A 27978-nucleotide genomic window follows, 5' to 3' on the forward strand; every position below is an offset into this window, starting at 1 on the left:
CTACTTACCTTAGCTGGCGGGAGGCTGTCACGGGCTGCCCCTTGGCCAGGCTGCTCCTTCAGAGGCTGGCTGAAGGAGCAGCCTGGCCTGGCCAAGTCGAGGGGCGCCCGGTGGCTGAAGGAGCAGCCAGGTGTGCTGGCCCGAGGAGAGTGGTGCGGGGGGCTATTCTCCACCCCCAGCTGACCAGCTGGCATGCACCCGGGGACATATGACCTCACATGTCCCCCTGAGTGTTCCGCCTCTGCACTTTAGCACTGCTGTGCAAAACCAGACATTTGGGGAGCTGCCGTCTGGGGAGGCCCACGGGAACAATCTTACCTTCTCAAGGAGTTTGAGTTTCAGTCGTGTCAGGTGATCCGCCACAGCTGAGTCTGTCATTGTGACAAGGTCCCAGGGGAAGGAGCTGATGAGGTGCCAAAGTGAAGTACAGTATCATTAGCACACGTTGCCTCTTTCTTCTTCTTCCAGCATATCAGTCAAAGTTTTCCATGAAGTTTCCTTTTGGCGACTGAATCAGGTAGACGTTGCAGGGGGAAAGAGGTTCCCGTCATGCTTTGTCCCCTCCGCTGTCTTCTGTCCTCCACATTCAGGCTGGTTACTAAGCACTGGCTGCTTGAACGAGACCAGTATTTCTGAAGAGTCACTGACTTCCACCTGGCAAGTTCACTAAGCCCAGCCCCTGTGGGTTGCTAGCAGGCTTCTCTGAGTAAACTATGCCAAGCCCAGGTAACACAGTTGCTATGTTGGTAGTGTCTAAACAAAGCACATCTCTAAGTGTAGTCCATCTTGGACAGGAAACAGGAGGATGAAAAAATTAAAAAATCAAACCAGGCAAGGCTTTTGTCAGTTCTGTACAGTTGAGTGACAACAATGCCAGGGGAGCAAACTTAAGCCTGTCTTACTACTCGGGACTATTCAATGAGGATTACTCCCAGAAAAGTGTTTGCATGATTGTGTGTGTGGTTGCCAGCCTCCAGATAGGGCCTGGATGCATCCCAGAATTACAGCGGATCTCCAGATGACCAGCTCCCCTGCAGAAAATGGCTGATTTGGAGACCAGATGACATCACATCCCTGCTGAGTTCTGTCCCCTCACCCAAAACACATTCTGCCTAGTGGCTAAGAGCAGATGTGCTCTAATCTGGAGGAACCGGGTTTGATTCCCCGCTCTGCCGCTTGAGCTGTGGAGGCTTATCTGGGGAATTCAGATTAGCCTGTGCACTCCCACACATGCCAGCTGGGTGACCTTGGGCTAGTCACAGTTCTTCTGAGCTCTCTCAGCCCCACCAACCTCACAGGGTGTTTGTTGTGAGAGGCAAAGGGAAAGGAGTTTGCAAGCCCCTTTGAGTTTCCTTACAGGAGAGGAAGGGGGGAATATAAACCCAACTCTTCTTCTTATAGCCAAATATCTGGCAATGTCTCAACCTGGAATGTTGTGAGAGTATGGCCGTGTTCCAGTAGCATTTTCTCCTGACATTTTGCCTGCATCTGTGGCTGGCATCTTCAAAGGATAGGAAGCAGGCGAAATGTCAGGAGAAAATGCTACTGGAACACGGCCATACAGTCCAGAAAACCCACAACATCCTAGTGATTCCGGCCTTGAAAGCCTTTGACAATATATTTGAATTGGAGTTAGCAGCAATGCTAATTGCAATGTAAATTTCCAATGCGCTCCGAAAAATTCCTTAAGGGCAAATTCAGGAGCTAGGAAGATAACAATAGGATGTTTGAGAGGACATTGAGGGTCACCATGAGCTGAAAGCAAGTGGACAGCACTCAACACACACACACAAATTCCTTAGAGGGAAAGATTGTTGTGAAGAGTTTTTCCATTTCCATTCATACATAAAATACATTGCAAACTTGCAAACCTCTCTATTTCCTGTGGATTGCTGCAGATTGAGAGTGTGAGCGGCTCCTAAGTGTGAAGCTGCTGGTAAGTTCTGGCTTCGGAAATTCCTGGAAGTTCTGGGGTGGTGCTTGGGGAGGGCAGAGTTTGAGGAGAGGCGGAACTCACCAAGGATGTGATGCCATCAGCGTCATTCTCTGAGCTGTCATTTCCTTCAGGGGAGCTGGCACGGCCATCTGGAGTTGTGATTCCAGGAGAAACTCCGTGCCCTAACAGGAGGTTGGCAATTCTGTGAGCCCCACATTGGCTGGTTAAAACTAAAATGGGGGGTGCTTTGAATATCTATAATGTCCCAAATGAAAAAGGGGCAGGATGTAATTTTCTGATTAAGAGATACAATGAAGAACTGCAGGATACTATTTTGTTTTGTACTGACAAGTCACAGCTGAGCAGAGGCGTACCAGATGAAAATGGTGCCCAGGGCATGACATGCCCCCTGCGCCTGATGGAGGTTTGTGGGGGCGGCAGCAGCTAGGCTTCTGGCCTAGCTGCTGCCGGCCCCCCACTTCTATTGGAGGCCGTACTGACAGGCCCCTCCCCCACCTCCATCAGAGGCCATAAGAACATAAGAACTAGCCTGCTGGATCAGACCAGAGTCCATCTAGTCCAGCACTCTGCTACTCGCAGTGGCCCACCAGGTGCCTTTGGGAGCTCAAGTGCAGGATGTGAAAGCAACGGCCTTCTGCTGCTGCTGCTGCTGCTCCCGAGCACCTGGTCTGCTAAGGCATTTGCAATCTCAGATCAAGGAGCATCAAGATGGTAGCCATAGATCGACTTCTCCTCCATAAATCTGTCCAAGCTCTTTTAAAAGCTATCCAGGTTAGTGGCCATCACCACCTCCTGTGGCAGCGTATTCCAAACACCAATCACACATTGTGTGAAGAAGTGTTTCCTTTTATTAGTCCTAATTCTTCCCCCCAGCATTTTCAATGAATGCCCCCTGGTTCTAGTATTGTGAGAAAGAGAGAAACATTTCTCTCTGTCAACATTTTCTACCCCAGCACTGGCGTAATGCCCATTGGGCAAGGTGGGCAGCTGCCCAGGGCATCACCTTGTGGGGGGCATCAAAATGCTGGGTTCGTTTTTGGGTATTTTAGTGGTTTTCCATTTGTGGCCTGCAGGGGGCGCAATTGTTAGGCTAGCGGCACCAAAATTTCAGCGTATCATCAGGAGACTGGCCTTTTGCTACCCCCCCCCCACCCCCCCCCCCCCCCCCCCCCCCCCCCCCCCACCCCCCCCCCCCCCCACCCCCCCCCCCCCCCACCCCCCCCCCCCCCCACCCCCCCCCCCCCCCACCCCCCCCCCCCCCCACCCCCCCCCCCCCCCACCCCCCCCCCCCCCCACCCCCCCCCCCCCCCACCCCCCCCCCCCCCCACCCCCCCCCCCCCCCACCCCCCCCCCCCCCCACCCCCCCCCCCCCCCACCCCCCCCCCCCCCCACCCCCCCCCCCCCCCACCCCCCCCCCCCCCCACCCCCCCCCCCCCCCACCCCCCCCCCCCCCCACCCCCCCCCCCCCCCACCCCCCCCCCCCCCCACCCCCCCCCCCCCCCACCCCCCCCCCCCCCCACCCCCCCCCCCCCCCACCCCCCCCCCCCCCCACCCCCCCCCCCCCCCACCCCCCCCCCCCCCCACCCCCCCCCCCCCCCACCCCCCCCCCCCCCCACCCCCCCCCCCCCCCACCCCCCCCCCCCCCCACCCCCCCCCCCCCCCACCCCCCCCCCCCCCCACCCCCCCCCCCCCCCACCCCCCCCCCCCCCCACCCCCCCCCCCCCCCACCCCCCCCCCCCCCCACCCCCCCCCCCCCCCACCCCCCCCCCCCCCCACCCCCCCCCCCCCCCACCCCCCCCCCCCCCCACCCCCCCCCCCCCCCACCCCCCCCCCCCCCCACCCCCCCCCCCCCCCACCCCCCCCCCCCCCCACCCCCCCCCCCCCCCACCCCCCCCCCCCCCCACCCCCCCCCCCCCCCACCCCCCCCCCCCCCCACCCCCCCCCCCCCCCACCCCCCCCCCCCCCCACCCCCCCCCCCCCCCACCCCCCCCCCCCCCCACCCCCCCCCCCCCCCACCCCCCCCCCCCCCCACCCCCCCCCCCCCCCACCCCCCCCCCCCCCCACCCCCCCCCCCCCCCACCCCCCCCCCCCCCCACCCCCCCCCCCCCCCACCCCCCCCCCCCCCCACCCCCCCCCCCCCCCACCCCCCCCCCCCCCCACCCCCCCCCCCCCCCACCCCCCCCCCCCCCCACCCCCCCCCCCCCCCACCCCCCCCCCCCCCCACCCCCCCCCCCCCCCACCCCCCCCCCCCCCCACCCCCCCCCCCCCCCACCCCCCCCCCCCCCCACCCCCCCCCCCCCCCACCCCCCCCCCCCCCCACCCCCCCCCCCCCCCACCCCCCCCCCCCCCCACCCCCCCCCCCCCCCACCCCCCCCCCCCCCCACCCCCCCCCCCCCCCACCCCCCCCCCCCCCCACCCCCCCCCCCCCCCACCCCCCCCCCCCCCCACCCCCCCCCCCCCCCACCCCCCCCCCCCCCCACCCCCCCCCCCCCCCACCCCCCCCCCCCCCCACCCCCCCCCCCCCCCACCCCCCCCCCCCCCCACCCCCCCCCCCCCCCACCCCCCCCCCCCCCCACCCCCCCCCCCCCCCACCCCCCCCCCCCCCCACCCCCCCCCCCCCCCACCCCCCCCCCCCCCCACCCCCCCCCCCCCCCACCCCCCCCCCCCCCCACCCCCCCCCCCCCCCACCCCCCCCCCCCCCCACCCCCCCCCCCCCCCACCCCCCCCCCCCCCCACCCCCCCCCCCCCCCACCCCCCCCCCCCCCCACCCCCCCCCCCCCCCACCCCCCCCCCCCCCCACCCCCCCCCCCCCCCACCCCCCCCCCCCCCCACCCCCCCCCCCCCCCACCCCCCCCCCCCCCCACCCCCCCCCCCCCCCACCCCCCCCCCCCCCCACCCCCCCCCCCCCCCACCCCCCCCCCCCCCCACCCCCCCCCCCCCCCACCCCCCCCCCCCCCCACCCCCCCCCCCCCCCACCCCCCCCCCCCCCCACCCCCCCCCCCCCCCACCCCCCCCCCCCCCCACCCCCCCCCCCCCCCACCCCCCCCCCCCCCCACCCCCCCCCCCCCCCACCCCCCCCCCCCCCCACCCCCCCCCCCCCCCACCCCCCCCCCCCCCCACCCCCCCCCCCCCCCACCCCCCCCCCCCCCCACCCCCCCCCCCCCCCACCCCCCCCCCCCCCCACCCCCCCCCCCCCCCACCCCCCCCCCCCCCCACCCCCCCCCCCCCCCACCCCCCCCCCCCCCCACCCCCCCCCCCCCCCACCCCCCCCCCCCCCCACCCCCCCCCCCCCCCACCCCCCCCCCCCCCCACCCCCCCCCCCCCCCACCCCCCCCCCCCCCCACCCCCCCCCCCCCCCACCCCCCCCCCCCCCCACCCCCCCCCCCCCCCACCCCCCCCCCCCCCCACCCCCCCCCCCCCCCACCCCCCCCCCCCCCCACCCCCCCCCCCCCCCACCCCCCCCCCCCCCCACCCCCCCCCCCCCCCACCCCCCCCCCCCCCCACCCCCCCCCCCCCCCACCCCCCCCCCCCCCCACCCCCCCCCCCCCCCACCCCCCCCCCCCCCCACCCCCCCCCCCCCCCACCCCCCCCCCCCCCCACCCCCCCCCCCCCCCACCCCCCCCCCCCCCCACCCCCCCCCCCCCCCACCCCCCCCCCCCCCCACCCCCCCCCCCCCCCACCCCCCCCCCCCCCCACCCCCCCCCCCCCCCACCCCCCCCCCCCCCCACCCCCCCCCCCCCCCACCCCCCCCCCCCCCCACCCCCCCCCCCCCCCACCCCCCCCCCCCCCCACCCCCCCCCCCCCCCACCCCCCCCCCCCCCCACCCCCCCCCCCCCCCACCCCCCCCCCCCCCCACCCCCCCCCCCCCCCACCCCCCCCCCCCCCCACCCCCCCCCCCCCCCACCCCCCCCCCCCCCCACCCCCCCCCCCCCCCACCCCCCCCCCCCCCCACCCCCCCCCCCCCCCACCCCCCCCCCCCCCCACCCCCCCCCCCCCCCACCCCCCCCCCCCCCCACCCCCCCCCCCCCCCACCCCCCCCCCCCCCCACCCCCCCCCCCCCCCACCCCCCCCCCCCCCCACCCCCCCCCCCCCCCACCCCCCCCCCCCCCCACCCCCCCCCCCCCCCACCCCCCCCCCCCCCCACCCCCCCCCCCCCCCACCCCCCCCCCCCCCCACCCCCCCCCCCCCCCACCCCCCCCCCCCCCCACCCCCCCCCCCCCCCACCCCCCCCCCCCCCCACCCCCCCCCCCCCCCACCCCCCCCCCCCCCCACCCCCCCCCCCCCCCACCCCCCCCCCCCCCCACCCCCCCCCCCCCCCACCCCCCCCCCCCCCCACCCCCCCCCCCCCCCACCCCCCCCCCCCCCCACCCCCCCCCCCCCCCACCCCCCCCCCCCCCCACCCCCCCCCCCCCCCACCCCCCCCCCCCCCCACCCCCCCCCCCCCCCACCCCCCCCCCCCCCCACCCCCCCCCCCCCCCACCCCCCCCCCCCCCCACCCCCCCCCCCCCCCACCCCCCCCCCCCCCCACCCCCCCCCCCCCCCACCCCCCCCCCCCCCCACCCCCCCCCCCCCCCACCCCCCCCCCCCCCCACCCCCCCCCCCCCCCACCCCCCCCCCCCCCCACCCCCCCCCCCCCCCACCCCCCCCCCCCCCCACCCCCCCCCCCCCCCACCCCCCCCCCCCCCCACCCCCCCCCCCCCCCACCCCCCCCCCCCCCCACCCCCCCCCCCCCCCACCCCCCCCCCCCCCCACCCCCCCCCCCCCCCACCCCCCCCCCCCCCCACCCCCCCCCCCCCCCACCCCCCCCCCCCCCCACCCCCCCCCCCCCCCACCCCCCCCCCCCCCCACCCCCCCCCCCCCCCACCCCCCCCCCCCCCCACCCCCCCCCCCCCCCACCCCCCCCCCCCCCCACCCCCCCCCCCCCCCACCCCCCCCCCCCCCCACCCCCCCCCCCCCCCACCCCCCCCCCCCCCCACCCCCCCCCCCCCCCACCCCCCCCCCCCCCCACCCCCCCCCCCCCCCACCCCCCCCCCCCCCCACCCCCCCCCCCCCCCACCCCCCCCCCCCCCCACCCCCCCCCCCCCCCACCCCCCCCCCCCCCCACCCCCCCCCCCCCCCACCCCCCCCCCCCCCCACCCCCCCCCCCCCCCACCCCCCCCCCCCCCCACCCCCCCCCCCCCCCACCCCCCCCCCCCCCCACCCCCCCCCCCCCCCACCCCCCCCCCCCCCCACCCCCCCCCCCCCCCACCCCCCCCCCCCCCCACCCCCCCCCCCCCCCACCCCCCCCCCCCCCCACCCCCCCCCCCCCCCACCCCCCCCCCCCCCCACCCCCCCCCCCCCCCACCCCCCCCCCCCCCCACCCCCCCCCCCCCCCACCCCCCCCCCCCCCCACCCCCCCCCCCCCCCACCCCCCCCCCCCCCCACCCCCCCCCCCCCCCACCCCCCCCCCCCCCCACCCCCCCCCCCCCCCACCCCCCCCCCCCCCCACCCCCCCCCCCCCCCACCCCCCCCCCCCCCCACCCCCCCCCCCCCCCACCCCCCCCCCCCCCCACCCCCCCCCCCCCCCACCCCCCCCCCCCCCCACCCCCCCCCCCCCCCACCCCCCCCCCCCCCCACCCCCCCCCCCCCCCACCCCCCCCCCCCCCCACCCCCCCCCCCCCCCACCCCCCCCCCCCCCCACCCCCCCCCCCCCCCACCCCCCCCCCCCCCCACCCCCCCCCCCCCCCACCCCCCCCCCCCCCCACCCCCCCCCCCCCCCACCCCCCCCCCCCCCCACCCCCCCCCCCCCCCACCCCCCCCCCCCCCCACCCCCCCCCCCCCCCACCCCCCCCCCCCCCCACCCCCCCCCCCCCCCACCCCCCCCCCCCCCCACCCCCCCCCCCCCCCACCCCCCCCCCCCCCCACCCCCCCCCCCCCCCACCCCCCCCCCCCCCCACCCCCCCCCCCCCCCACCCCCCCCCCCCCCCACCCCCCCCCCCCCCCACCCCCCCCCGCCCCCACCCCCCCCCCGCCCGACAACAACCCCTCCCTTCCCCCCCCCCCCCCCCCCCCCCCCCCCCCCCCCCCCCCCCCCCCCCCCCCCCCTCCCCCCCCCCCCCCCCACCCTCCCCCCCCCCCACCCCCCCCCCCCCCCACCCCCCCCCCCCCCCACCCTCAAGTCGCTGCTTTGGGCGGGACTAAGGGATGCGCGGCGTCTATTGGCTTCCGCAGCCGCCGATCCGCAAGAGGCGGGCACAACGGCTCCAACGAAGTAGGCATTTCATTGGACAACAAATTTAGGCGGGCATCGGAGCTCCGGGGGAGCCATTGGCTGAAAGTTTCGGGTCTCGGCGCGGCGGTTGGAGGGGCTTCCTGAGGAGGTTCCCGTGGCCTCCTTGCCAGGTGGGCTGCTCGAAGGAGGCGGCGGCCGCCGCCAGGTGTGCTCTCGCCCAGGTGTGCTCCCCGCGCGCGGCCGGATGCCCTGCCAGGCCCCTCACCTCAGCGTGAGTGGCGGGCGAGGGTCGTCAGGGGGCAGGCAGGGCCGCTAGATGCCCGGAGCCGGAGCCCCTCGCAGCCACCTCGGGAAGACCCCTCCCCCCGTCACGCACGCGCTTGGCCCACCCCGCCACCTGTGTTGTATAACGAACAACCATTAGTGACATTGTTATTACAGGTAATATTTGTGCTGCTCCCCCGCCCCCCCCCGCCCCCGTGGTCCCAGCGCGGCTTACGCTGTTTTCCTCACATTTGCTTTATCCCCCTAACAACCCTGTGAGGTAGGCCAGGGTGAGAGTGGATGACCAGGCTCACCCAGCGGACTGCGCTACTGGAATACATGAGCCTTTCCTCTTGCTACGAGGCGTCTTCCAAGGATCGTTTCACCCCTGCAGGCTGGAAAGAGCTAACTCCGAATAGCTGCCTCCTTCAAACAGTGCCTGTTATTCGTAGCCAGTCCAAAGCGCTCTTTGTAGATTACTTTGTTTTTATGGTTTTAGGCTATCACAGTCTGTTTTGTCTGGCTTTAAATATGTATTGTACGCTGCCCAGAGCCCTTCGGGGGTGGGTGGTCTATCAAATCTAATTAGATAAATATAAATATCTCCGGGGGGGGGGGGGGGGATCCAGGCGCCTCGTTAAGGACCACATTCCACGGACTAGGGGGCACAGTGGGAAACCCTCCTTATCTGGGGCCTGTAGGTTCCAACATTACGTCAGGAAATAGGTCTCAGCCCCGCTTCCTAGTGGTTCAGGTTTCAATGGTTTACAACACTCAGCAGTCTTTTAGCAGGCATGTTGGAAATGTGATTTCCATGAGACGGACACCCAAATGAGGAAAAGCATCTTGTGGTCCTATAATAACGAAGAGATTTATTATGGTGTAAATGTCCCATTTCATCAGAGGAGCCGGCTGTAGTCCATGAAGTCCTGTGCTGCATTCGAACTACTGTCCTGTTGTATAGGCCCCACAGAATAAAGTGAGACCTACGTGTTGTAAATCTGTTGGCTTTTATGATGCTGCAAGGCTGTTTTTAGTACAGCAGGCTGGAGGGGGTAGGGCCAACTGGCCAGCCTACAGCCAGCAGGGGAGGTGAGAATAGGGGAAAGAGTAAGATGTAGAAGGCAGGGCCAGCAAAGGGGTTGCAACAGTCAAAGGAAGGGGGAGAACAGGTGGCCTCAAAGTACCCCCAAAGGATGGAGGAGGGGAACCACCTGAGGGCAGATGGACCCTGGCAAAGCACCGGGGGGGGGGAGTGTCAATGCAGGAGGGCCAAAGGGGGTCAGTGGCAACCTTGTCACCCCAAGGGACAGTCATGCTGGTGAAGGTGACCCCTCTAGACAGGTTCAGGGGGTGCTGCTGGTGGATAGGTGGGGGCAGGGACTTGCAGAGAGTGGGACAAGTTGGCAAAGATCAGCTTGGGCAGACTACCCTGTCCACGCAGGCAATAATGTTCAGTTACACCAGAACTTGACACATTTTATTTGGCTCTAGGAGATATCCCAGAAATTTGGGAGTTTCAGTCATGTTTCAGTCTTCAGCGTTTTGTATTTTAATGATTATATTTTGTATTCCTTGTTACTGTAAAACCTAATTCTAAACTCTTCGCAGCTTCTCATAATTTTGTTACTGCTCTGATAAAATTGTTATACTATGAAAATCAGTATGTGATAACAATGTTAGTCGACATTGCAACAAAAATCTAACATCTACTTTGCCTAAGTTTTCCCCAGTTTTTCATAAGTTCATTATTTTGAAATTTGTTTAATTTAATATTGACTATTGAAACCTGGCTAGGAATCAATTTCTGAAGCCAAAAAGCAATTTGAGATTTGGGTGTGAGATCTATTCAAAAGAACAATTATGAAAACGTTGCATGACCACCAAGTAGGCCACTAAAGTAACCAGAGGCAGGAATCAAGTTTAATCACCACTCCTCAAATGGAGATGAATAAAACACGCAGTTGGCGACATCATTGAGCTGAGGGCCTGCACTGTGTGGATCACCTCACATTTAACAGAAGCCTGTCCTAAGACATAATTCAGTAAGGATGGAATGGGTGGCAATGACTCACTGTTAACCAATCGCCATGTGTTCTATCCCGGCGTTCCAAGCCAGGCCTGGTGGGGCAGTAGCAACAAACCCCCTCCGACCTGGACCAGCACCAGCCCTCCCAATCCCCCTCCAACCTACCCCACACAGAAACTACAAGCAGCAGTGGGGCCCTTCCTTTCCACCCCCAGGAGCAGAGCTGCCGGGACCTCAGGGCAGGACAGAGGAACCCGATGGCGGGGGGAGGAAGGAAGCAGGAGTGAAGAGGTCAGGCATAGTGGCAGGGAGCCCTGGAGTATGATTGGTTCAGGTTGGGAAGCCGCCCCATTGGGGAGAGAGCATCTAAGGTCAGCGATCCAGGTGAGTGAGGGACTGGGGGGAGGTCACAGAGGGGAAGGGGCTGGGGTAGAACAGGCAGGGCATGGAGCTCTCCCTTCCCCTGGTGCTGTCTAGTGCCCATTTTATTTTTACAGACAATGAGCTTTATTACTAGTTAAAGATAATCCAGTTGTACCGTTGAGAGGGAAAAGCTAAAAATATCACAGAAGGTTTTATAGCTGTCAAAGATAAGTAATTTTTATAGTATGTTTAAATATTTAGTGATATTGGAGCTAATTTTTCTTTTGTAACTGACTTTCTCTTCAGAAAGAAGAGGCTGTAGAGTTAAGAAATTCTGTGACAATGGAGAAACAGAGTTGTATTAAAGAAAATGATGAATATGACGTTAACAGAAGACTGCAGAAATTGAGAGTGGAACTGGAGGAATGCTATAGACAAGAGACTTTAAAATTAAAAGATACTTGTATAAAAGAAGTGAATATAAAATATAAAAATGATATTGAGCAGATAAAAAAAGAATTAAATGCTGTTGATTATGAGGGAAATGCTCAAAATTTCAATATCGTTGTTAATTTAAATAATAAACTGCAGGCATTAGAAATTGATAGCTTCTTCTGCAAGGAACTTGAAAACTGCATTGAAGACTTCATGAGGAAACACTCTGAAATTGATTGGAAGTGTCAAACTCTGGTAGAAGAACTTATGGTGCAGCTTATCAATACTGAAGAAAGGGCAAGAGAGTCAAAGCATGAAAAGGAGAGTTTAAATCAAGAGATTGAAAAACTCATCTCTTTAAATCAGGAATTAAATGACAAACTTCTTCTTGAAACAGAGAAAAACAAAGGTTTACATTATAAGTATGATCAAGATATATGTTTCTACAACAAGAAGTTAAAAGAGTTACAGCAAGAAACAGCCCAGTTACGAGAGGTATTGGGGAGGCAGAAGACAAAACTCGAAGAGATGCAGAGTGCACTGCATCAATATGAAAATGAATTATTGGATTTGGCTAATGGGGAAGAAGATTGTTTGCATGATCTCACGGTAGACACTTTGAAAAATGTGTTGGAAGATGCAAGGCAGAACCTAAATAAAATCCAAGCCCTAAAGGACACAGAAAGTGTTGAGTCTGATTATTACTTAAGGGATCACACAGTGGAACTCGAGCTAGAGGCTGTTACTGGAAACACAGAAAGGCAAGAGCAGTCGAGCCTATTTAGCAGTCCTGGGCATTCAGATCTGAGCAGTTTGCTTGAAGAGACTTTAAATGGAACGGAATTCAGTGAAAAAGCTATGACTTTACTTTGTCCTGGGTTTTGTTCACCAAAGAAAGAAACAGAAAATCAAAATGATGTCAGTGACCATCTGATTGACTTGGGGACTGGAGATTCTGTACCGATAAAGCGGAGCAATGAAAAGGGATTTATTTTTGACAAGGCTTTTCAGAAAGCTGGAGAAGAAGGAACTGCTGCGATTACAAGCGTGTGCTTACAAGAACAGGAGGGACACGTCGGTTACAACGAATCTCTCAGCCAAAAGATGGAGAAGGAACTGGAACCGGAAAAGAAAAGAAAGCAAGGAGGTAATAGTGGTTTAGTCATTTGGGTTCAAGAATTCAAGTGTGCGATGCAAGATTTAACATCTCGTTCATGGGAAGAAACGGTGAAGAACCTCCAGCAGGAAAAAGAAAATTTAATGGCCCAGTTGAGACTGCAGGAACAGTTAGTAAAAGACGTTCAGGAGCAAAAGACGGCCTCTGATTCTGTGACCAGTGAAGTACAATCTCTGTTTGGACGACAGCTGACAGTTTTGCAGAGGCAAAGGGATCAAATGCAAGGCCAGATTGATACTCAAATGGCTCGGAATAAGACCCTTTTTGAACTTCTTGGTCAAAAAGCTATTTTAGAAAAATTCTTTCTGAAAGAACAGGAGGATCTCAAGTCTGAAATGAGTTTCAAAGAACAAAGTTTGTCATCCTTACTTAAGGAAAAATCAGCCTTAGAAGAAAAGCTTTTTACAGTAGAACAGCATCTGAAGGAAGCAAAAGAGGCTTTGGAGGAAAGCGGTAACAAAGTAGTGGTCCTTGAACAAACTGTTGATGAGCTTAACATGAAAATGAAAAGCATTCAAGAATCAAACGTCTCTGAAAGGCTAGCATTTGACGAGAAACTGAAAGCCAGTCGTTTGGAATTACAGAAGCTTGGCACTGAAATAACATTGAAAGATAGGGAATATGTTCAAAGGGAAAAGGAGTTGAGAGAAGAGGTGGCTTCTTTAAGGAATGTTCGTTTGGAACTTGAAGCGCGTCTAGAGGAGACCCTGGCGAGTGTGCAGGAGTTGCAGGCTGAGTCCAGGAGGCTTCACAAGGAAGAGCTTAACAGGACCCAGTCTCTTTATCAGTGCGAGCTTTCGGATTTGAAGTCTCACCACCAGAAGATGGTAGGTATTTCTCCCAACCCAGGAGCCATTTCATCTTTTGTCTATAATGGGGGGGGGGGGAATGGCGCCCAGCCCAAACTGGCGCTTGACCCCTCCCCCCACACCCCCATCCCTCCCCACCCTTTTCTTAGTTTAAAAGCAGCCTGGTGGGAACTACACTTCCCAGGAGACCTTGCAAGCCCCAACTCCTGTAGGAGTTGATGGGGAGCGGCGGGGGAGAGGGTGTGATTTTCCATCCCCACCCGCGCACACCTGATGCATGATGCATACACACACACACGCCCTGCCGCAGCCACCCCCTTATAGGTATGCCTCTGGGTGGAAAGCAGAGAAGCTTATCCTAGAGTCAGATTTTCATATTACTGGTAAGACTGTAAATGAATTGAGTCTTAGTAAAAATTAGTTCATTGTACTGTTTGGATTATCATATAAAGTTGCCTCTTGTCAATCTGGTTCATTTCCATACCTGTCTATGTTTTAATCTGCACTTTTGGCGTTCCTTTCTGCTCAGAAGGGTGGCGACATCATGCAGAACACCTGTTTTGCGCACATTGTTCTTAACACTCTTCACCTCATGTCTGCTTTGGGACGGCAGCTGGCATGTTTCTCCTGGCCCAGAAGTCCTTTTTAAAACAACAGCGTGAAACGACATCTACAGTCTCTGTTTTAGTAGATAAAAACCTGGTGGGTTTTTTGGTATATGGAATAATTAAAAAATGCTTTTTATTTCTCTTCTCAGATAGAAGATCTAAATGCAGAAATAAAAGAGAACATGGAAAAGCAGAAGCAGTTGGAATTAGATAGGAAAGAACAGATTGGAATAATAAAAAAGGTATTGAAGTAAATTTATTTTAGTGAGCACAGTTAATTTGAGGGGAGCTGAGTCCAGTGGGCTCAGTAGAACAACTGTAGTCCATAGGCTGGAGATGTTTACACTAATTCCGCTCTGTCCTGTAGCGTGCAGGAATTGCTGATGTCTGTATTATTTCTGGATAAATTTGACTATGATGAGGAAGCAAAGTCTGCATAGTGAAGCTTCTTATTTCTTTTGTTGTTTACTATAAAATATTTATATTGATAAAGTATTAATGTTTTCTAGTTCTAAACCTGTCCTGCTGACAAAACCCAGATAAGCTCAGATGCCTGATATATTTTGCAATGATTGATTGAACGAGTGGGGCTGAGTCCCATCCTTTCTCCCCAACTACTTGTTTGCCTGCCAGCCCCCTCCATGCCGTATCTCGTGTGGTTGCTCCTCCCTCTCCTCCTTTGCCTGACTCGCTGCTGCAGCCTCAGCAATTGTGGGGGGGGGGGAGCGGGCGGGGACTCCAGTTCTTTCCCCACCTGCCTGCCTCCAGTACCACTGCCTGGGGAGCAGCTGTGGTGGTTGAGCAGCTGGAGATGGCTCCTGTTCCTCCTTCCCCACTGGCCTCCAGCACCACCAGTGTGGGAGAGGCAGTGCCCACTTTTCCTCCCACTGGCTGTGGGGGGCACCTGCAGTTGCCTCCAGGCTTCGTGGGCTCCTCCTCCTCTGCGCAGCACTGGTGGAGACCACATCCTTCCTCCATTTTGAGGGGATTTAAACTCCCCCCAGTTTTGATAAGTTCTCAGATTTTCTGAAAACCTCAGGGGGTCCTCGAGCTTCTGGAGACAGCTATACTCGAAGTTTTCATAACTGTGCCAAATAATAAAACTAAATACATATGATTCATTTTAAATGTCAATTCAGTTAACCTTTATTGGCATAACATCACAATATTTATACACATTTGTCAGTAACAAAACATTAAAAAAATTTGCTACAGGCTCCAGAATCTCCTTACAAGCACAATTCAACAGACATAGTGTTGGCATGCTCTTCAAGACCCATCAGTAAAGGCTCTAAATATTTACTCCCAGGCCCGTTGTAAAGGGGCAGTACAATAGAACATGAGGAACAGTCTCTTCACCCCCAATTCCACAGGAGCACGTTCTTTCATGATGGGGAATTCCCAAGCCTCTCCCCTGTCTAAGAGCAGAAGGCAACACGTTGCATCTGGCCAGGGTCAGCTCTGCGCCATCTAACCTCGATTAAAATGTGGAGGTAGCTGGCAACAGTCAAGTTGGTAAAGGAAATTCCCAAACAACGGGGAACAAAACTTACCAGCCTCCTTCAACATGAAGAGGAATTCTTCTTGGTAAAGTCTTTTTTTGATGGCAAGATAAGTTGCTTGTTCTGATAACATGGCCATCAAGAGACATCCTCAAAGAATGTAACTTTTTAAAAAATGCAAATCCATTTGGTGGAATGAATACCAGCTAGTGCCAGGTAGGAAAAGCTCTTGGCCTCTAGATTAAAATAAGTCCTGACCCAAAGTTTGAATGCAAGAGACCAAGCCTTCATTACTAACAGATGCTGGCCCGATTCCAGGCAAAGCGCCACATAAGGAACTGAGTGAGGGAGACCAGGGATTTGATAAAGAAAGCACAATTGTACTCCTTCAACGCCTCTGTTCCAGGTCTCGATTCATATGGGGATTCCATATAGGAGTTGCTGGCAGATCTTAACATTGAATAACTTAAACATATCTCTTGCCTTTGCCATAGAAGAACCGCAAAACGGCCATATCAAGAATATTAGCTGCTGTGTTGGCCTGGGATCCCCTGCTTAACACCTTTACAGACTCTAGTGGTTAATAGTCCCTCTGAATCACATCTAAACTTGGCCAGAGGTGGTTGTATGGAGGGGTTTAATTAAGAACAGTAGTCTGTCATTGATCCCCATTTTGGCCAACTTCTCCCACAAGAGGTTCCTGTTAACAGAATCGAAGGCTCTCCATAAATTAATAAAGGCTTTTTTGCCCTATATTTAGAAATTAACCTACTTAGAACAAGGCAATGGTCAAGAGTTCTTTTCCCTTGTTGAAATCCTATATGCACTTTTCCAATAATGTCATTAGATGAACTCTACTCAGTAAGTTTTTTTAGAAGATGTTTTGCGTAAAGTTTGCCCACTACCGAGAGGAAGCTAATTGGGTGCGAAATTAGTCCACTGTGGTCCACCAGAGCGTAAACAAGGCAGCCCACCAATCTGCAAACACTATAAACAGTTCAGGTAAAAGACATTTTTAAATGTAGAACAGTTGGTTTAGATAGGGTGAGAAAGTAAATGTTGCATATATTAAGTCCTTACCTTTTTCTTTTGTAGCTGTATAATTTCCAGAAACAATAAATTGAGAGCTTCTCCAGATAAATGAATTTGCTTGTATCCAGACGCAAACTTTTGAAAATATATGTTGTATATTTGCTTGCTTGCAATATTCGTTTTGTGTTTTTCAGCCATTATCATTCTCTTTTAATTAACCTTGTAGCTTCATGAACGAGAACATGACCGTGAAGTAGCTGAGCTAGTCCTTCGGCACGAGGAGGAAATGAAAGTGTTGCACACAAAATTAATGGAAGAGCAACAGCGGTTGTTGGATGAATTGCATCAGCAAATGGAGGCTGCGCATGAAGAAGACATGCAAGAAGCAGAGGTATCGTGTTAAACACTAACAGTGTTGTACTCCCACTAAGAAATACATTTAAAGATTCATCGTAGAAGTAAGGCGGGGAACACACTGAGTTTATGTGTGGCGTGTGAATTACATGAAGACAGAGAAATACAGCCCATGCTTGCAGACCCTGTTATTTAAGGACAGCAGGTTTAGGGAACATGTGATTGGCTGCAGACTCAGTCATGCTGCCCTGTGCCTGTGTAGGCATGGCAGGAAGTGGTGGGCTGGGGGGAGAGGAGTTGCTTTCCCCTCACCACCATTGGCAGGATCTTTGCTGGCACGTCTAATGCTACGGCTGCACACAGGTTGAGGAACCTTAGAATGTGACGTTTTTATTTCCATAATCTGATGTTTTTCTGACAGTCCATTTTTTTTATTGAACCAAAATGAGCTGCCACCAAATCTGGCGTTCCACTCTCTCTTCTTTTCTCTCTTTATATGTTTAATTTTGTAGGCTGCCACCAGGAATTAAATTCCCAAAACCCTTTTATTTCTCCTTTTATTCTATTCCTTTCTTTGGTAGTGTGTACGAGAGGTAAGGCAAACAGATGGCTTTTGCGGTACTAAGGAAAAATCAGGTGGGAGTTCCAGTATTTCATTGAACAAAAATAAGATTTTAGTTATAACAGGTAGGTAACTGCAAGGTTCCAATAAAGTTATTTTCAAAGGTTAAAATATATTATAATTTGGGCTGCAACTTCTTGCTATGCCATAACTTCCATTCAGCAGCATAAAGTCATTCACTTTGCATTCCACACCCTGTGTACAGCTCAACCAGCCTTTCTGACAGAATCTCCCTCAGAGAGAATTTCGATACTCTAACTCTCTCCTTCTGTAAAAACCACATATCCAAAATTCCCCTCACACAGATATGGCAGATCTCTTTTCCACCCAGAATTCTCTTTGTGTTCAGCACAGCCTCTCAGTCTCTCACAGAGTTCTCCCTTCTCTGTTTCAGCACAGAACTGTGTCCATTCAGAGCTCTCAATCTGACATTCTCTCCTTCTCTCTCACAGAGTTCTCCCTGTCTGTCTGTCTGGCCCTTTCCACACAGTGGGGAGGGGGCCGTTCGCATGGGAGCATGCGAGCGACTCCCGCAGAGGCCAGCACAGAAGAGGCGGCTCCACATGGAGCCGCCTCTTTCTCACATCCCCACTCACCTCAATCACTCCAGTGTAAGTCTGGAGGGCTGCAGGGTTTCGACCATGCTCTGCCTCCCGAGCCTCCAAGGATCAGGAGGGCAGAGTAGGCCGAGGTCTCAACAGCCCTCCAGACCGATGCTAGCAGAGGAGCCTGAGGTGAATAGGGGATGGGAAAGCAGCGCTCTGCCACCTTTTAGCCGATGGGAGGCGCTTTCCAAAAACCTCCCTCGGGAAGGGAGGTGGAAAGCGGCACCTTCACGCTGCTCGGGGCCGTACAGGACGGCGCTGCTGTGTTGCAGCAGCTCTGCCTGTGCAAACAGCTGCCCAGGGACAGCGTTTTTGCTGTCCCTGGGCCGCTGTAAATGGCTCGTGTGGAAAGGGCCTCTGTCAAATTTGGTATACCACCCACCCCCGGAGAGCTCTGGGCTGTGTACAGATAAAACCAGAACAATAATCTGTTTCACCACAGGCCATCAATCTCACACAGAGCCCTCACTCTCCAAACTCTCAAACTAGCTCAACTCTCTTAACTGACACACTCTGACTCCACCTCCCTTTTATAATCTCTCTCTCTCTCTCTCTCTCTCTCTCTCTCTCTCTCTCTCTCTCTCTCCCTCTCCCAGTCACTCCTCACAAAAACCAATCACAGTTCTCCTGCCTTTTTATAAGAACATAGGAACAGAAGGAGCCTGCTGGATCAGACCAGAGTCCATCTAGTCCAGCACTCTACTACTCGCAGTGGCCCACCAGGTGCCTTTGGGAGCTCACATGCCGGATGTGAAAGCAAGGGCCTTCTGCTGCTGCTGCTGCTCCCGAGCACCTGGTCTGCTAAGGCATTTGCAATCTGAGATCAAGGAGGATCAAGATTGGTAGCCATAGATCGACTTCTCCTCCATAAATCTGTCCAAGCCCTTTTAAAAGCTATCCAGGTTAGTGGCCATCAGCACCTCCTGTGGCAGCATATTCCAAACACCAATCACGCGTTGCGTGAAGAAGTGTTTCCTTTTATTAGTCCTAGCGTTTTCAATGTATGCCCCCTGGTTCTAGTATTGTGAGAAATAATTATGACCACACCCTCTTTCTCTCTCCTATGCAACACTCAATTTAAAGCCGCACAAACCTAAAATCATTTATCCAACTTTAAAATCTTTACATTGGCAGGATTTTTGCTGACACATTTAATGCTAGGGCGGCAACACAGGCTGAGGAAGCTTAGAATGCCAGCTGACCTTCTCCTGGCAGGCCCCTGTTTGTAGCCTCTACAGCAACATACTTCCAGGTTGCATCAGTGTATGGTATTTTTGCTACCCTGAGTAGTGTACAGACAAACCTTAGGGTTGCACTGTAACAGTGCTTAAACTAGCTGTGAAATAAAAAGCAGCATTAATAATACCGTATAAAGGCAGCATAAGTATCTGTACTTAAAGTGGTCTAATAAAACCACTGCTATAGATCAATGAAAAAATGTGAGTAAAAATAAAATTTTGGCCCAGTGCCAGAAGATTGTCCAATTTGGTGCTGGTGGTTCGTTATTTGTTCTTTCTCTGTGTTCCAGAGAACAGAACACGAAGCCCTCCCTGCTGATTAGGAATCTTACTTTTTGACAGTGGGAAATTATACATCTTAGTTGTTAGGCTTGATGAGAATGGGTGGTCCTTTATGTGCACTTTTCAAATAGTCCAATAAGACAGTTTTTCTAGAGCTGGAAAGAGGATCTGTAGTGAGAATTTATGAAGGCAACACTCACACTGACAGTAGCAGAATAAAGCATCGTGAACTGTCAAACCCAGAAGTTTTGGTTTGCTACCATCTTCTTCTTTCCGAACTGGTTTCCTATACGTACAGGGTGAGTTTTGTAACTCTTTCAATAATCACGATTTTGAGTGTCTTCTGGGGTAAGATTCTTTGCCCGTAGGTCTCCATTTGATTGTGTCCCTCCACCGTTTTTTGGGTCTGCCACATGGGTGGCATCCACCAGGTTCAAGGTACAGGGCTGTCTTTGCTACGGATGTTTCCTCACGGCACATGATGTGATTTGCTCCCATCTATGGCCTCAAAATATGCTGCTTCTAACAAGAAATGCAGTTAACAAATTTCTCCTAATAATATGGTATGCTGGTTCTGGTGGGTTTTCTGGGCTGTGTCGCCGTGGTCTGGTAGATTTTGTTTCTAACGTTTTGCCTGCATCTGTGGCTGGCATCTTCAGAGGTGTACCACAGAGAAAAGTCTGTTTCATTAAGTATTTGGGTGGAACAGTACTTAAAAATGGACTGATAACCCCGCCTGCAATACAATGCACTCAACCACATCTTTGTATAGCAAGTTCCACCCAAACACTTACTGATTGGTTCCCCACCCTGGAACATGGACAATATACCACACTGAACTTTCCCTTCTCACTTAGACACAGTGTGAAACAGACTTTTCTCTGTGATACACCTCTGAAGATGCCAGCCACAGATGCAGGCGAAACGTTAGGAACAAAATCCACCAGACCACGGCCACTCAGCCCAGAAAACCCACCAGAAGCAGTTGAATCCAGCCGTGAAAGCCTTCGACAACTAGGTATGCGTTGGCTGTATAGGAAATTCTGTAAAAGTAACTGTCAGAATACTTACGGGCAAGTACATATCTGCTTGACTGGCTTTCTTTTAACTGGGACTCTAGAATTTTATGGGGTTGCTACCACCTGTTGCAGGGATTGGAAATGGAGAAGTTGATTGACACGTATCCCTCACTTGAGAAACAAGCTGCTTGTCCTGGTTTTCATGGCAGTCAGCCTTGATTGTTCCCTGGTGGGGTGGCCTGAACAAGGGAGCCAGGACAGCATTGCAGGTTGACCATCCGGGAACCCCTGCAGTGGTCCCCTGCATAGCAGAGCAGGATTTTTGAAGATGAGAGATGGGGGGCTTCCCCAGAAGTTCCAAAAAGAACGAATGGCAGGGACTCACTGTTTCTAGAGGACCTTGACCCCGTAGATGACTTGGCAGCAGTGCCATCTCTGGTGTGCAGCCTCAGAATCTGACTGGGAGTTCAGAACATGTGGCTAAAGGCGGATTTCGCATGGGCCCAAAACAGCCGTGTGAAAACAGTGTAAACCCTTTTACACTGTTTTAAACCATTTTACACCATTTTCACACCACTGTTTTTGGCCCATGCGGAATCCGCCTATTTGTTGTTTAAATACTTGCGCTTTATGAAATAAAAATATTTAAGGAAGCATTTAGGATTGTTGTGGTTTAAGAAGTCTACATCAATTACAAAAAAATTCATTGTCTTTCTTCATGGTAGACTCTTCATAATCTTAAAGTGGAAGCTTTAAAATTAAGTTCAAATAATTCACACGCCTCTCAGTTGGAGCTCATCCAGAGCAATCTGAGGAAGGAAAAGGAAACTGCTCTTGTGGAGCTGCGCGAGATGCTCAACGACAGGCACGCCCAAGAAGTAGCAGTTCTGCAAAACCGATGCCAGTTTGATCTGGAGCACATTGAAGAACAACATCTGAAGGAAAAGGAAGAAATCATTTCAAAGCATCAAAGTGACCTAGGTCTGTAGCAAATAGATTGTCACCTCATGTTGCAGTTAGACCAATTGTTGGCTTGTTTGGCTGCTGTGGGTCCGGTAGTTCTCACTCCTAACATTTTGCCCACACCTGTGGCTGGCATCTTCAGAGGCATGTCATGGTGAGATGTGTTTCTCTCCATGGCATAGTGTGTGGGGTATATGATTTCTCCACCTCATCGAGGTGTGGGGAGGGGGCGAGGCGCATTTGGATGTGCCTGGTTGGAGTTCATTGGTGCTTATTGCGCTTTCCATCTCAGTTGCCACTTGCAGTTGTCTTTAAACGTCTGTGGTTTTGGTTTTTGGTGGGTTTTTTTAGTACTGGCAGCCAGTTAATGTTGATTTTTAGGCTCTCTTTTTGTTGAAATTCCCAATATATTTTTCTTTTTGATGGATTTTTTTAGTTCTGGTAGCCAGGTTATGTTGATTTTCAGGCTCTCCTACTTTATTATTGTTGTTGTTGTTGTTGTTGTTGTTGTTGTTGTTGTAGATTTCACAGCTGCCAGATCTTTAGCTGGTTTTTGGCCTTCATTACAATTCGAGCCTCACCCAGAGGCCTAGAAAGTTGTAATGTATCGGCGTAGTATTCATGCGGATCCCAGCAGGGCTGCCTTCTGAATCTGACAGATGTTAATTTTGTCAATTTGAAGATGTTTCAAGTGCTGCCCTAGTGTTTTGGGGATGGTGCCCAGCGTGCCAATTACACCTGGGACGACTTCAGCTGGTTTGTGCCATACACGCTGAAGCTCGATTTTCAAATCGTGATATCTAGTGACCTTCTCGTGTTCTTTTTCAATGACCCTGCTGTCACCAGGGGCTGCTATGTCAATGATGCTCACCTTGTCCTCGATTACGGTGATGTCTAGTGTATTGTGTTTCAACACTTTGTCCATTTGGATTCGAAAGTCCCACAGGATCTTGACCTTCTCATTTTCCATTACTTTCTCTGGACAATGTTCCCACCAGTTCTTAGCTGTTCTTATGTTGTAATTCTTGCATAAATTCCAGTGGATCATCTTGGCCACTGAGTTGTGTCCCTGTTTTGTACTCAATCTGGGCAATCTTTTTGCAGCAGCTGAGGACATGATCTACAGTTTCATCAGCTTCTTTGCACAATCTGCATTTTGCATCACTGGAGGATTTTTCTATTTTGGCCTTGATCGAATTTGTTCTCTTGAGCAGCTAAAATCAGGGATTCAGTTTCCTTTTTCAGAGCACCAGTTGTTAACCACAGCCAGGTCTTTTCATTGTCCATCTTGTCCTTGATTTTCTCCAGAAATTGGCCGTGCAGTGCTTTGTTGTGCCAGGTTTCAGTCCTCATTTTAATCACATTTTTTCTGTATTCCTGTTTGGTTTTTTGGGTCTTCAGCAAATGTCTGTTCTTCACTTCAATCAATGCCTGTTCTTGACTTTCCTTCACATAATCGGCCAGTGCATGCTTCTCCTCTTCCATTGTTTGCTCTACTTGCAGTAAGCCTCTGCCACCAGATCTCTGGGGAAGGTATAATCTATCAGTATCACTGCGTGGGTGTAAAGCATGGTGCTGTCAGAATCCCAAAAACTGAAACAAACTCATGTAAAAGAACAGTAGTTTATTGAGTATTGAGGATCTTCTCTGGGTCGTATTGCCAAGAACTTGAAAGGGTTTGCCCGTTACTGCAAAACCCAGTAGATTAAAACAGACTCCCCCAATCCTGGGAAAGCGTGCCCAAAAGGAACTGTGAAAGAGATAACGGTAAAGACAGCCAGGCACTGACCTTGAGCAGCACCTGGTACAGTATAACATCACTCAGAAGACAGTTGAAAGTCAGTTAGAAATGCAATTAACCCATTCCTCCACCCACAGCATACAGAAAGCAGCAATAGCAAAATCCCCATAATAACAGGCCTCCTGACAGGTCCATTGTCATAAGCTACCGAGTTTCTCTATCCAATGCATCCAACTCAGCCTGTGTCCAGTTGATGATTCCAGCAGTGTACCTGATGATGGGTATGGCCCAGGTGTTGATGGCTTTGATGGTATTCCCACCGTTTAATTTAGATTGCAAAATTTTCCTGATCCTCTGGGTGTACTCTCTGCTGACAACAGTCTTCACTTGCCCGTGCTTGATGTTCTCTTGGATGGTTTCAGCCATCTTGTGGGTTTTCATTCTCCTTCCGTTAGGTAGGCAGGAAAAGGTATTTGGTCACTTCCTGTTGGTCTGTTTGCCGCCAATTCTGCCCCAGTATCTTTTCCTGCCTCGTAGGTAGTGCAGCATCTTTGACAAGCTCCTTACCATTTCTTCTTACTGTGTGTCTTCGTGAGTTTTTTGTGTCCCTGGTGTGTGGTGTTTTCCTACTGTGTCTTCCACAAACCGCAGCCTTTATTCCCCCCCCCCCCACTTCAGCGGGGTACGGGGCTTCGGCCGTCTAGATTCCACAGGAGACTAATCTCCTCACAACGGCATGGCGACGGCCCCTTTTTCCCCCGAGAGGGAAACCTTCTCCAGATCGGCCGTGGAGAACACCAGGGAGAAGCCGTCAAAGCTCCTGTTATTGCTCCCCTCAGAGCAAGCCACGATGGGCTGGCGAACCTCGAGAGTCGCGGCTGCGCCGAGGCAACCTGAGGACCCACGGCACGAAGCCAGTCGGCGTTCACTCAGGCAGCCCAGCGGACGGAGAGGCAATGCCGATTCAACCCGACCCGCCCAGCGGGTCGCCGAAACTGATGTCGCACGGCAGCGGGCAGGATGAGGCCCGAAATGGCTGGCGAGCAGGCAGCGCTTCGGCTCCTGAAATGGCGTAACTGGCCCTTCCCGCTTAAACAGCGCGAGCATGCGTCTGGGAGCAGCCGATATTTCCAACAGGCAAGAGGTGGCGCTAGCGGCGGTTGATAACAGGGCGGGAGTCGTTCCAAACGAATGGAGCCAATTTTCCCCTCATCAACTCATAGCGGGTTTTAATCACGGTCCACTCCATTGGGAGGGAGGTTGCAATAACTCCATCCCGATCCAGTCAGGGGGGGGAAGCAGGATCCGCTCTAGGTCCCCCAGAGCACGCAGAGACAATTGCGTCTCGGTCCTTTTGGACTCTGACCTCAGTGACGTTAGCGAAGGGGAACTGCAGTCTGACTCGGATCATTTCTCTGATCCAGAGACACAGGCCCCTGAAGTGGTGGAGAAGGCCCAGCGCATGTTCAAACCCGAGCAACTCACCACGCTCCTCACAAAAACCATCGCAGCGTTGGAACTGCATGATTCAGCTGAAGCTGAAGACCCCAATTCCACCCAACCCACCAAGCCTATTCGAGGCTGCCCCAAAGGTCTCAGCGCCATCTTCCAGGATGAGGACGATAGGGAAAAATACTTCCCCCTCCCAGAGTCATTTGAAAGGAAATTTAAAAGGGAATGGGTTAACCCGACCGACAAGAGAGCTTTTCCCTCGGTCTTTAAGAAGCTATACTGAGCCCCTGAACACCTCCAGAACCTAATTAAGACGCCCCTAGTAGACGGTCCAGTCTCAGCATTACATTCGAGGGGGTTAGTCTCTAGAGATGGGGAGGGAAATCTCAAAGACCCTATGGACAGGAGAGCAGACAGCAGCCTGCTGCCGGAAGGTCCATGAGGAGCAGCCCTTGGCATGCCAGGAATTCTGGCCCAGCAGCCACACAGTCTCCAGGGCAGCCATGGAGTTTGGCTACAGCGTTTTGCCTAGCCATCATCCCTCCCGAGGGGACAAGAGGTGTCAGGGAAGGGTAGAAAAGAATTGTGATAAGCCGGTGTCGCTTTTATGGGCAGGCTTCGCTGGATGCCTTCCTAACTACATCACGCATAATGGCATCGGCGTCTGTCGCCCGCCGGGTAATATGGTTAAAACCATGGCAGGCGGACAACCTCTCCAAAACCATAGTTTCCAGCTATGATTTCCAGGGGGGGATTTTATTTGGCTCCGAACTGGACAAAATCCTAGTGGAGACCAAGGACCACAAAAAGACAATGCCCCGCTCAGTCAGGGTAGACAAACCCAGGTTTACGGCACGTCCCTCCTTTCGGTCCTTTCGCTCATCCTTCCAGCCCCAGAAAGATACCAGAAGGCAAAACTGGAAGGGGCACAGCTCGCTTTTATGAAGCGTCAGAACACAGAAAGGCCAGGAGAAAACCAGGCAAAACCCTTTAGGCTTGACTTCAACAACACCAACAAAGCCTGACTCCCTGGACCCCCCGATTACGTGAGGACGCCTCAGTTTTCAGCACCATTGGACCCTACCGTTTACGCAGACCCAGCTGGAGTTTCAGGAGATAATTTCTTCAGGCTACTCCTTAGAGTTCCTTTCCTGGCCCAGGAACCACTTCATCCCCTCCCCCATAGGCTCCAAACCAGAGAAAATATGCAGACTAACTGCAGCCATAGAACACCTGATGAGGATCAAAGCTATCGAAGCCGTGCCGGCAGAACAGAGGGGGAGGGGAGTCTATTCACATTTTTTCACTGTTCCCAAAAAGAACGGGGACACCAGGGCCATCCTCAACCTCCAGCATCTCAACCGGCACCTTTGGAAGTTCCGGTTCCGGATGGAATCCCTAAGATCCACCGTGGCTGCAATCCAGCAGGGAGACTTCCTCACCTCACTGGATTTGAAGGAAGCCTACCTTCACATCCCCATCCATGCAGCCCACCATCAATTTTTGAGGTTTGCTCTGGAGGACCAGCACTTCCAATATGTGGCGCTACCCTTTCGGGCTGGCCACAGCCCCCAGAGTTTTCACCAAAGTGCTAGTGGCCCCCATTGCCCTGATCCGCAGCAAGGGCATACATATATACCCATACCTCGACGACCTGTTTATCAGGTCGAGGTCCCACCCCCAGGCGTCGAAGGACGTCCAGCAGGTACGGCAGATCCTTACGGAACCGAGGTTCCTAGTCCAAATCCCTAGACAAGAGCTCGACACTCCCCTCTCAACGGATGGAGCACCTAGGGGCTCTGATAGACACCTTGTCGTGCACACTTTTCGTTCCCCCTGCAAAGATCACCAAGATCCGGGAGGCCTGCCACAAAGTACTGACGGAGAGAACCTCGCCGTTGATGCGACTTGCGAGCCTACTAGGCCTCCTATTGTCGACCATAATGGGGCAGGGCACACGCCCGACCACTACAAGCCTTCTTACGACCATTTGCCAGACAAATCATCGCCAGGAGAAATCAAGCTCTGTCTCTCCCCCTACCAGTCCGATTGTCCCTCCATTGGTGGCTCAACCCAACCCACCTGGGAGGGGGGAAAGCCTTCGCACCGCAGAATCGGATCCACATCTTTTCAGATGCGAGTCTCCTGGGCTGGGGGGCGAAGCTGGACAACCATCTGGCACAGGGCTCCTGGTCAGCGGCGCAGGCTCTCCTTCCCATCAACATTCTGGAAGTTCGGGCAGTCTTCCTTGCCCTAAAGACCTTCCGACGCCTCATTCTACGCAGGCACGTCGTGATCCACACGGACAATATAGCAACCAAGAGTTACCTGAACCATCAAGGGGGATCCAAATCCCCCCAGCTACACAAGGAGGCATCTCCAAATGCCACATCTGGGCAGAGAGCAAAATCTGGCATCCCTCCCCTCGCACGCGGAGTGCACGTAAAGGTCAACTAAACATGAAAGCCGACTGGATTTGAAATTAGCCTTGAAACTTTCAATCTTGGAATGGAAATTGAAACCAGAGATCTTCAGATCCATAACGAGCAGGTTCGGGGAACCAGTGATCGACCTCTTCGCATCACCCTGCAATGCCCAGCTCAGTCGGTTCTGCACTCGGTTTTATCACCCCCAGGCGTGGACAACGGATGCTCTGATCGCCCCCTGGCCGGAGGGCCTCCTATATGCCTTTCCTCCCCTGCCTCTTCTGCACCGCCTTCTTTGAAGAGTTCAGGTAGAGGGGAGGGGAGTCATCTTAGTAGCTCCAGACTGGCCCAGGAGGTCCTGGTACTCGGTTCTACAACAGCTGTCTGTCGCCCCTCCGTTTCGTCTGCCGACCGTACCGGACCTACTATCACAAGGGCCCCTATTCCATCAAGATCCAGCATGGCTCAAGCTGACTGCTTGGCTCTTGAGCAGGAGCGCTTGAGTCACAGAGGCTACTCAGACTCGGTGGATGATACCATTATTGCAGCCCGTCGTAGATCGACCATTGCCATCTACAACGCGTCCTGGAAGGCCTTCGCTAGATGGTGCAGGAGGAAGAACGTGGACCCGGAGTCTTCCTCCCTTCCTAATATCCTGGCTTTCCTGCAGGAAGGGTTCGTCTCCGGTCTGCGCAGTTCCACGCTTCGTCGCCAGCTGGCAGCGATGGCCACTGTGTTGACCCCAGTTGAAGGTTTTCCAGTTACTAGACATCCTGATATACTAAAATTCCTAAAGGGCGTCCAGCAGTCACAGCCACCTACAGCCCATCGTTTTCCCTCCTGGCGACTACATGTAGTTTTGGACGCACTTACCAATTCTCCATTTGAA

At 55.9% G+C, this 27978-nt stretch overlaps 2 protein-coding genes across 7 annotated transcripts in view; one reads left to right on the forward strand and one right to left on the reverse strand.

The window, feature by feature from the left end:
* LG01H21orf58 (linkage group 01 C21orf58 homolog) overlaps positions 1 to 27978 on the reverse strand; it is a 231616-nt gene that overhangs the window by 16693 nt on the left and 186945 nt on the right. The window contains exon 2 of one of the 2 annotated variants that reach the window (XM_048502544.1): positions 319 to 609. In XM_048502544.1, the coding sequence (XP_048358501.1) occupies positions 319 to 378 (60 nt within the window). In that variant the 5' untranslated portion in view covers positions 379 to 609. Of the gene's footprint in view, positions 1 to 318; positions 786 to 27978 lie in introns of both variants that reach the window. The other variant, XM_048502536.1, reaches the window with a different exon arrangement.
* Positions 8115 to 27978, forward strand: part of PCNT (pericentrin) — a 95711-nt gene continuing 75847 nt past the window's right edge. For 3 of the 5 annotated variants that reach the window (XM_048502477.1, XM_048502498.1, XM_048502509.1), the window contains exons 1-5: positions 8229 to 8609; positions 11131 to 13263; positions 14003 to 14095; positions 16614 to 16778; positions 21233 to 21488. In XM_048502477.1, the coding sequence (XP_048358434.1) occupies positions 11167 to 13263; positions 14003 to 14095; positions 16614 to 16778; positions 21233 to 21488 (2611 nt within the window). In that variant the 5' untranslated portion in view covers positions 8229 to 8609; positions 11131 to 11166. Of the gene's footprint in view, positions 8208 to 8227; positions 8610 to 11130; positions 13264 to 14002; positions 14096 to 16613; positions 16779 to 21232; positions 21489 to 27978 lie in introns of those variants that run through there. The other 2 variants (XM_048502490.1, XM_048502482.1) reach the window with 2 other exon arrangements.

The sequence above is a fragment of the Sphaerodactylus townsendi genome, linkage group LG01, assembly GCF_021028975.2.
Source record: "Sphaerodactylus townsendi isolate TG3544 linkage group LG01, MPM_Stown_v2.3, whole genome shotgun sequence".
NCBI lineage: Eukaryota > Metazoa > Chordata > Lepidosauria > Squamata > Sphaerodactylidae > Sphaerodactylus > Sphaerodactylus townsendi.